The sequence below is a fragment of the Ambystoma mexicanum genome, chromosome 7p, assembly GCF_040938575.1.
Source record: "Ambystoma mexicanum isolate Mex_15411 chromosome 7p, UKY_AmexF1_1, whole genome shotgun sequence".
Lineage (NCBI taxonomy): Eukaryota > Metazoa > Chordata > Amphibia > Caudata > Ambystomatidae > Ambystoma > Ambystoma mexicanum.
In genome coordinates this window covers 567,510,292-567,521,093 of record NC_090939.1, presented here as the reverse complement: position 1 = coordinate 567,521,093, position 10,802 = coordinate 567,510,292, and the positions used below count along the sequence as shown (strand labels likewise).

Here is a 10,802-nt window from a genome sequence, read left to right as displayed (position 1 = left end):
TTTATAATATCACACATGAAAGATAGGCAATTCAAAGTCAGCATAGAAAATGTAACTTTGCATATTCATAAACCATCATGACAAAACAGTTAAAGGTTATGACCCATGTTCTCTCTGCTTTCACCATCAGCCGAGTTCTGACGGTGGACGGGAGCTTCATTTTGTTTCCAATTCGGGAAATGCCCTACTTATCTATGAATGTCCATCAGGTCATCCACTGTCAGATGAACCACCGCAGGCCTCTAACTCCAGAGCACTGGCTACCTCTCTAGATTCCTTGAGATTCAATAATGTCTTTCATAATGCCTCATGTTCCCCAAACACACACATGAACAATCTTCAAGTATGTGTGTTAACAATCCTCGGGAATATGGCACCACTCTGGTTATCTTGTTCCCTTTCCTAAGTCTTCAAGTGATTGACAAAATAATTTAGCAAGCTATATAATGCTTCAAAAAAGGTAGCAGGCGCTGCTCTCCAGAAAGAACATGGCATGATAACCTGTTCTGAGATCAGAGTTTGCAGCACACGCTTTTTGCTCACTGTACCTTTCACAGATGGGAAATATCCATTTCCATATCAGTCTTTGTCCCGCCCACATGGGCGGTCCAGCACCGAAATGCTATGGCAATTCCTCTCTGAACAAGAGTACCAAAAGCAACCCATACACGTGTTTCAGCCTTGTTGGGCCTCATCAGTGTGGTGAAGCTGTGCCTCTCTGAGCACAGTGAGTGCAGAATGGGTAAAAAACCATAACAAAAGATGAATGAAGATCTTGAAGAGGCTGACAGGACCCCATGAAGTCCTGTCACTGAGGTTGCATTTCAGCACGGCTAATGTGGAGTTAACAAAAGGTTGGCCCAGAATCAGCAGTGGGACCAGTTGACTTTCAGCTGGATGGAGTGATGGAGAGTCGGCAGTAGAACTCAACTGAAGTCCTGGTACCACAACGAAGAAAGAGGAATTACAGTTTCTCTGATCTCTGATCTGGGGATTGCAGAAAGGCGTCCAAAGTCAGCACCAGTAAACTTGAGATTTCTGCCAGAGATGCAGGGCCTGCAGCAGAAGGCTACATGGCTGGTGAGACAGAATACACGCCTCCCTGCAGACGTTTTGCTGAACACTTGATGCATCTCATCAGCATTGTTGAAGGGATTGCCAAAATGATGATCCCTTCCAGGATCAGCACAAGTCACAGTACAGGTCAAAGAATGCAGGTCAAGATACCGCAGTACTCTATATCAGAGACATGGAATCAGAGTCCTGTTAAAAAAGGCCTGTGTCAAAGAAACAGCTGAGTTATAGCAAAAGTCACACTAGACCTCTGGAGAAAAACTGTACTCACACTTCTTAGACAGTGATCCAAAAAAGAACAGGAGCTTTGAGCGAGCACACTTAGAAAGCAGAGGACATAGATTAGACTGATCCTGCCCAATTCAATGGAAGAAGAACCAAAGTTAGTTCCCTCTAGTCGATGGAAAAACAGAGATTCACTGTCAGAGTTCTAAGGGTCAGGAGATGAAACAAAACAGTGTTTTTAATCATCGTGTAGCAAGTGTTCTAAAGTGGAGGATATGGGTGACCCAACAATCAATCAAACAAAAATGCAACATTGACACTTTTGGTAGTCACACAATAAGTGCTATACAATAAATGTAATCTTTTACCAGCCCGTGTGTGCTCAAAATTAGCGTTGTGGCTGAAGAGGACTTCCAGACAGCTTCTCCCATGTGGAAACATGCCTACTGACTCAAAGCCCTTCTGTGAGCTCCTGATTGAGTAGAGCTTGTATCAGTAGTGAACATATGGATTCACTCCGGTCATGCGCACACTCAATGGGCATCAAAACACAGTCATCAGGTCATGGGACGTAAACAATAGGGGAACTTCATTTTAATGGTCTCCAAGGGATCAAGAAAATTTCCTTTTGAGATCAAATAGCTACACATAGTACAGCCGCAAACGCAACATAGTTTTACAAAGGTAGCGGGCGCCCCTCTCTCGCAAGAACAGACATGATAACCTGTTCAGTGGTTATTAACCACTTGAGAGTTCGCAGCCACTGCTTTTACTCACTGTGCCTTTCACAGATGGGAAATATCCATTTGCATATCAGTCTTTGTCCTGTCCAGGGGCAGTCCAGCACCGAAATACAATGGCAATTCCAATCTGAACGAGAGTACCACCAGCAACCCCATACACGTGTTTCACCCTTGTTGGGGATCATCAGTGAGGTGAAGCTGATGCCTCTCTAAGCAACATAGCGTTACACTAGTATAAACTAGAACCAAAACACACTGCCCAGGGAAACTAAAGGACACCTCCACAGTTACGGCCACCTTGAAAGTTATAAGGCCAACCAGAGGAGGCAAGAACATTAACAAGCTGTCTGTTCAATAAGACATTGATTTGACACACTGGGGAAAATTAATGAGAGCATCACAAAAAACAAACATCGACATGTTCAGGGAGCTCACAAAACAGAGAAAATCAAACTTTCTTCTGAATGCTGGGCCAATCCTTGACTTTGCATGCAAATGTAGAAGATGCCATTGGCGAAGATCACCAAAATTCAAGTGCTCAGGGTCATCCAGAAGTACTGAACCTAAAGAAATGTGCTGTGGAAGAAAACAATTTCCAAAACTGGCAGAAGCCACTGAACCTACCTGAAAAAGCCACAAGCATGGGTGGGGTGTTTAATGCTTTGTTGGAATTTCCAAAAACAGTAAGCCTAAGGTACCTGAAACAGTATTTGCGCTGTAGTACCCTAACTTGGCCACTGAACTCAAAAGGTACCACTGCCTTCACCTCATTGGGAATCTCTCATTGCACATACTTCTTACTGGAAAAATGGTAGAAACAAGAGGAGAAGATCCCAGGGCATGAAGCAGCAACCCAGACACCACCTTCATGAGGTCCCACTCTCTTCCCCTGGACGCCATTAGGAAATGTTTACCAACATGTCTCACTACTGCATGAAACCGTGAAGAGCTTCTGACCTTTTTAGAGCTTGGAAACTGCTGGTGATGTGTTCTCTAATATGGACTAGGACACATCCTGTACGACCCATTTTGTAATACACAAGCAGCGATCGATTTTTTAAATTTTTTTAGCAACAGCAAACGTTAGATAATTTGGCCCCAGCTTTGTTGCACGTGTAGTCCCTAACACAACCAAATAAAGAGGTGTGCAATGAGGAAAACAACATTCTGACTTGTGAACTACGATTGCTGAGTAACACAAAGAGAAACACATTTTTCATTAAATTAATTCCCCATGTTCACATTCTAGTAATGTACCAACACAGATTCATGTTCCTTGGTGCATAAAGAGAAAGAATGAAACATACGTTTGCAGGTTTCGTTTTTTTGTGCTGGTTCAAAATGTTATATTATAAGGTCACCCCTAAATATGGATCAACCCCTATTTGATATATTAAATATCATGCTGGCATAATCTTTTCACGCCATGGCAAAACTCGTCATAAAATATGTATTATGGCAAAGCCTGTTTGCAAAATCCAGATTACACAAGAGGCATCACTAATAGGACGCCCCCTGTTGACCATCTAAAACTTAGCAGAAAAGTTACATTACGTATTATTATTAGTCCCTCTGGGGAACTTGGCATGAATAGCAAGAATGATTTCTAGCAGGTTACTACTATTCTTCTGAATCAGTATCCTACAAAGACAAGGTTCAAGGCTCACAGGTGTCCTCTTGACAGTTGAAGTGACAGCCAAGTCACTGCAGAGCATGGACTGTGTGTTCTCTGCTCCCAAACCACATACCTATGAGAGTTAAACTTTAACTACAAGCCCTTCCTGATTTGACGATATGGCGTCAGTACCTCTGATAATTATTAATGCCATATCAAATTGGTATCATTCTAATGGCAGCCCTGTCAGCCCAACTCAGCCAGTAACAAGCTATGTGTATTATGAGTTGGTATGTGATGGTATACCACCTTGAGTGGCTGACTAGCTGCGCCCAGCAGGGTAGGTGCCAGTGAGACCTGCCTCTCTTTTGATACTTTGTGAGGTCATGTAACACTTCTCCAGCAAGACAAAACCTCAACAGGAGCTGTCCTGATAAACATGATTCAAAGGGCACACTCTACACGAAAGGATGAGCCTCACTCAAGGGTGCAGCATAACAAATGGGCCATTGATTCTATGGCCAAGGGAAAGGGGTGGGGTTAGTGTAAACAGAGGAAGCTCACCATAGTCGGAGGAATATTTTACCATCATGCTTTCCTGACTCCTCCACTTCCTTTAGCTCCAAGCACTTTGGGTATGATGTCAGAAGCCAAAGACCGCTTATCTCAAGAACAGGGATTGTCAAATCACCTGTGGGGTTTTGCCAATAAAAGATGGGGTCTCCCACTCCTTCTTTGATTCACTTTTGGATATCAAAGAGACTTATTATTTGTACCACTTTTGGGAGAGTTCACCCTTCCAAAGCAATTTCGGTGAAGAAGAAGCAGTCCAAGGCAGAGGCAAGCTCTGATCTCTATCTGCTCCCAGAGCATTGGGGTGACTCTTGCTGAGTACAAGGACCTGCCACAATGCACCAACAGCCCCCAGGCTTGGAGAGCAAATCCTGAAGAGACAAATTCTAGTGGGTCTCACAGCATCTGGAGTACACTACCAGCCAAAACTCCCTGTTCTGATGCATTAAACCGGTCAAACCACATTTGAACCATGTCCAACACACTCAAACCAGAGGGACTCCTCAGTGCAACTTTTGGCACTTCATCAAACTTAAACTGCTGCTGCATTGCACCTGTCGAATTTGCTAACCACTGCAACATGCCAAGCAGAGCAAGTCACCTGTTTGGCTTGAACAACCTGCTCACCACTGTGACCCAACCCGATCTCCTGCTTCTTCGAACCCTGCATCGGATCACAAAGGTTAGCGCATCGAACCAAAGGACTTTGACTTGAACCACTGGAATATCGTGTCTCACATTGACATAAACCAGCAGTTACCAAATTCTCGACCTTGGTAAGACATCCAAACCGGACAACACAAATTCCTCACTTAAGACACAACAAGCTCTCCATTTAATCTAAGTACAGGCCAGCTCCCCACTTTGCACAGCATGACTCGCCGCCCGGAAACTGGCTCGACCCACACCACAGCACAGCTCGCAGCCAGGTTTGAGACTGTCGAACCACCTAAGAACAGCAGAAGGGTACGATTGACCCATTACTGCCCACCTCGTCCATCTTTGGGCCATAGAGACTAGTTAGGTCCCTTTTACATTATTTTTACACTGAAAGACATATCCTTTATATGCATTGTGGTTGTGTATTACCTTTTTCATTACCCAAAGTGCTTTCTACCTATTGCATATTTTGTGTTCTCTCTCACAGCAGTGGGTTTTTATAGTGTTTTATAGGTATGTGTGTTTGATTAAAGTGTATAAATGTGTACAGAACTTTGATCAGACATCCCTTTAATTTGGACTATTGTACTTTACTTGTTGGGTTGCTTCTGGATCACATTTAAACCACTTCTGAGAGTATAGCCTTTCCACTGCCCTCATTACCACTAAAGGCAAACAAGGTGTAGCTCTTAAGCTGATAAAATAGCTCAGTGTGTTGAGCGCTTGCTCCTGCAAACTGTGTGTGATCTGCAGGGCACAGGTACAAATCCTGGCACAGCTATTCCAGCCTTTCATCCATCCAGGTTTGGTAAATAAATACCAACTTTAGATGGATGACAATTGTATACAAATGTTCTACACACAGTACTTTGGCAAAAGTGCTATACAAATAAGAAATAATTATAATTTTCCTGTTTTACCTTTATGGCTGGGGTCACTGTTGACTTGTAGAAGTGTGAGGGCTGAGTAGGAGGTTTAGCCACCACTTAACCCTTTACTCCTGCAGAGCAGAAGCCATTTAATCCCAAACACATGTCTATAGGCAATCACAATATGGCTAACTAGACCGATAGTGGCCCATAAATTGGGAAAGCATCATTATTCAAAGCACTGCAGATGTCTAGCCATCTGTTAGTACATAATGTACGAAGAGTGGACAAGACCGAGTGGTCTGCTGTACCTGCTTGTGACTGTGGGCTGAGGATAGTGTTTTCTCCACTTTCATTATTCCAAGGAGGAGCTGCTGCTGCTGCACCAGCATATAATCCCTCTCATAGCACGGAGCACCACGAGACCACTGTGGAAGTGGTGCGCAGTGTACTGTGCATGGTGTTGGAGTGCTCTGGAAAGTCTGAACTAGACAAGAGCCAATGCGAGCGGTGCTTCATCTGTGCAAATAGCGGCAGCGGCAGTGGCGTGATTGCGGTGGCTTCAGTCTGGTTTGAAGGACTGACGGCCTGAAGCAAGTAAGAGCTGAACACTGCTTAGTCAGCAGCAGGCCCCCCTCAGCGGAAAGGCAAAGGTGAGGGAGGTCCTTGAGAATTCTCTCTGGCGACCTCTAAGAGGGAGACCGTAGGGGCTGTCCAAACAGGGGGGAAGGGCAGTCGCTACCAAAGCCTGGGGTACTGGACTCCTTCTGCCTCTGTCGATTGGCATTGACAAATCACTTTTACATGCTCCTTTGCTATCTTGTGCACCTTTGCTGTCTTTTGGGTGGCAGCAAACAAAAATCAGAACATTCCCCACCGATCGAGCCAATCAGTATTAAAAAACTGAGAAGAAATCAGCATTACACAAAATGAAATCAAAACATGTGACTGCGCAGTGACAGGCATCTCTCAGTTAAACCTCTCTGCCGCAGTGGGGCAAAAAAGGCAAATTTCAAAACTCTAACTCAATCAAAAAATGACAAACGTGTGCGAGTGTGCTTGGCAAACGAAGCTCAATCAAAAAATGGATTCCTTCTTTGGAAACAAAATACCGGCGACAAATGGCGTACACCAGAGTTTGGACAAGGGTCAAACATTAAACCACAGAGACTGGCCCAGGACGCTCCAAGTGACGTAGAGGAGGAGGTCTCAGTAGAGGTAAATAATTCACTGGATAACAATGGCTCACTCCTCAAGTTATGTAAAACCATCCGAAGGAACACTTTGAGCCCAGCTGACTTGTACAGGTTAACACAGAAGTATCTAGCGTATCACAGTCACCTGGCTTAGAAAAATGACTGACAAGTTATAAATCAACATACAGTGATAGTGACTGCAACAAAGAAATACTTACAGAGTCCTCCATTGAGGATTCAACCATAACGAAGATACTGACCAATGAGTCAGTAGGCCCCTTGGAAGAAAATATTGATGCCCTTCTGCAGTTGTGCTCTAAAATGGCAGAGGAACAGCGGGGGCTCAAGGAGTCGGTAGGGATGCTACTAGAATTGTCAATCCACAAAAACCATGCTAAGGAAATAGTGGTCCACCCTACTTTTATTGGGTCGAGCAAAATACAGCCATACTCCCCTAAGCTTCCTCCTAACAACAAGAAGCCCAATACCAGAAATTCAGGAGGGTCTAAGAACAAGAGGAGCCCCAAACATGGGCAGGAACATACCTCATCGCCCTACCGTGTGTATCAGCCATTACAGTTTTGCTTCGTGGTGGCTGAATCAGAGAGTTATGCGCTAGAGGCCCTCCTGGTGGAAAATTCGCTCATAAACACTCCTCAATCGCCTCCTAGGAGCACTCGGCAGAAAGCCCCCCCCCCCCCACCTGCCGAAGATGTCTGCTCAACTCTATACAAAGGAAGGTAATGATAAACCCTCATAACCAGAGAAGTGACCGAGGTGAGGAAAAGCCAACATGAATAATAACCTTTACTAAGGATATGGGCGATGGCACGGTTAGCATGGTTCAGCTTCAAGGCCTAATGGACAAGTGGATTGCTCCTGGTATGAATGGAGGCAAGACCTCTCGGTGCTCATGCCAATCGCAAGAGCTAGAACTGAAAAACTGTGCTCCAATAAATGAAGAGGTTGCTGTTGATAAAATGCGACCTTGGCGGGCCCACACATCACAAGGGTAGAGGGGAATGGTGCCTTAAATATAGATGGTGGCTCTATAAATTGGGTCCAAAAAACACAGAGACCAGTCTCAGCTCTCGAAGAGGGGAGGCAGAAGGGGGGGGGGGCCTGTCCTGCAGTAGCTTTGGATTCTCCCTCTCACCCTATCTGCGGATCTTGGATGAAATGAGTGGAAGAACTTTGTCCGGACAAACAGGTGCTCGGTACAGCCCGTGGAACAAGAGTATCCTAATCAGGGTTACATCACATTTAACTGATAGAGTCAAACCCTACAGGAAATATCCCTTTCCTAAATCGCTCATGGCAACTGTAGTTGTTGCACCTGGTACCAGAGATCAAAGCCATAACGAGGACGTATTTTAGTAGCCTTGTACTACCAGCTTGCAACAGTGTTTTAAAGCGGGTTGTGGTGAACTTTGAATTTTCCTTTGTACTTGAAAGTGTTTGTAAAAATGCAATGGCTTTGAAGGAACTGGGTTTAGAAATAATGGTTTTTCGCCCCCAGTCTACACACTCCTATGAAGCTTTACCACCTGCTAACAACTTTGAACTTTACAAGCTATACGGCAGAGGGGAGGGCCGAACCATGGCAGGCAGAAGGGGTTCTGGTATCCCATCAAACAGGTTCCTTATCGATCAATTGTCGGGGAGGAAGGGAACTGCCTTCAAGTGCTCTCGTGGAACAAAAAATGCCACAGTTCTTTTATTAATTAGCATCCAGCACTAGATGCGATAAAGAAGGCACACATCTTCTGCCTACAAGAAACGTGGCTAGTCTCACAGTTCGAGTTAGATGGATTTACTATTGTGTTCAAAACCCTCCCCACGCCCTGAAAAGGGGCGCCCAAAACAAGGCCTCTGCATAGGAGCCAGAGCAAGCATGTACCCCACCTCAACTTCCATCAGATTATACTCTGCGGCCAGATCCTCAACCTAAATTCTGGAATAAGGGCCACCCTGGTAGTAACCCTTTATGATCCTCCGGATGGAGAAAAAACAGCTGGACTGAGGGAAGTGCTGATTGACACCCTCCAGAACTGGTCCAAAAAGGCAGTATCATATTGGCTGGGGATTTTAATGTAGATTGTGTATATCCTAGACAGGGTACCAATTTAACTGGGAGAAAGGGATTGGATCCCAGGGCAAGAGCTTGGTGTGAGGCTTTGGATACATTTGATCTCTCCCTATTGTGGGATAAGGAGGGTGAGAACCGAAATACATGGTCTAATGGTACCCCCCACAGTTGCATTGATTTTATCTCGTAAACCCAATGATGTGGAAATTCCAGCCAGAAATGACAACTACTTCAAGGTCGACTAGTGATCATGCCATGCTCGCCATGAATTGTTGCCTACATATAAAGAAGCCTTTGACTCTCAGTAGCACACACCCGAAAGTGAATCGCCAAGGTAACAAGGTTCGGTGGACAAATGCAAGAATCAAATGTTTTGACCTGACTGACCAATCAGGCAAGCCACGAATTATGGCACCAAGTTTACCTTAGTTTCAATTTTACATAAACATTTTCCTAAAAGCATTACCAAAATGTTAAAATAGGTTAAAAAGTGATTAAAGAACTTTAAACAGTTTTATAACAATAAGGATCATGGTGCAGATAGCCCGGGCAACTTCAAAAGCGGTTCTAACCACACAGATCGAGTACTGGTACGCTGACATATTTCACAGGTTTGAATGAAATTTTCTGTGTTGACATGTATTCCTGGCCACTAGAACCTGTTGGCCAAGTGAGCCTGAGTCTTGGCTTGACCTAAATGTTCTCATGTGAGATGTGATTGTGCGATCTCAAGAACTTTCTGTTTGTAACTTCGGGAAGCACTAGTTGTAGTCTTGGCATCCCTTCATAAGTAACATCCCCTGTATACAGGAGTCCTTTCTGTAAAAAGAAAAAATGTCCCTCCTCCCTTCTGACCCTCAGACTCAGCTACAACCTGTAGGAAGGCTTCAGCAATTATAGGATTGTTCTGCTGAGCAAAGGCCAAGTTGGGGAGCATGTCAGAGCTTTCATCATTGATCGCTGGGGTATGGATAGAACTAGGTTAAGCATCAGCTTCCCAAAAGACAAAATCCCCTCTTTCAGGAACATCTGTCTCTGTCTCTTCTCGAGGCATTGGCAACATCATGCTTTCAAGTATTACGTGGGCTATTTGGTCTCCTGCCTGGATCTGTGAGGCCTCCTCCCCATGGTTATGGAGTAGTAACTTTACATCCCCTCTAAAATCAGGGACGATCACCCCGGCCAGGACATCAATGCCAAACCTCCACGCAAGTCCAGACTTGGGTGCTAACCTGATGTATGTTTCGGGAGGTGGAATAAGAACAAGATCAGTAGGGATAAGATGTCTTTCTTTTGGTGGGATGGTTTCAGTTTGGCTACTACAAAGATCAAACCCAACAGCCACTGTGGGATTGGAAGCTCTAACATTTAACTTCTCATACTTTGGTATCCTGCAACTTGTTTCATTTGAGTTGCATCCCACTTCTGACACCATATGTGAGACAGGCATGGTATCAAGAGATCTAATATATAAGGAAGAAATGATTACCCCTTACTACACGGGCCTGGAAGTTAGAGATGGGGGTGGTTATTACATACTGTTTAACATACAATAGACATGGAGATCACTCACTCAGTGGATACCAGGAATGTAGTACAACTGAATTAGAAAAAATAGAGGTATTTTAATAATGAGTAGTACAAAACTTAAAAGAGCAGTGCTTAATTAAGACTGAACACATGAATACATAGTTGATAAAGTCAGACATTAGATTACAATAAAGATTACAAGAATCAGAAAAACAGGGATGTAAATCA

At 44.3% G+C, this 10,802-nt stretch overlaps 1 protein-coding gene across 1 annotated transcript; it reads right to left on the bottom strand.

Annotated features, from left to right (window-relative positions):
• Nucleotides 1-10,026: 10,026 nt before the first annotated feature.
• LOC138525957 (uncharacterized) lies at nt 10,027-10,494 on the bottom strand. Its single transcript, XM_069636256.1, has one exon. It carries the CDS (start codon nt 10,492-10,494, stop codon nt 10,027-10,029), a length of 468 nt encoding a protein of 155 aa, XP_069492357.1.
• Nucleotides 10,495-10,802: the final 308 nt, after the last annotated feature.

Bases quoted from the DNA above. Each gene is read 5' to 3' on its own strand.
- LOC138525957 (XM_069636256.1), bottom strand. From the start codon at position 10,494: ATGCCTGTCTCACATATGGTGTCAGAAGTGGGATGCAACTCAAATGAA.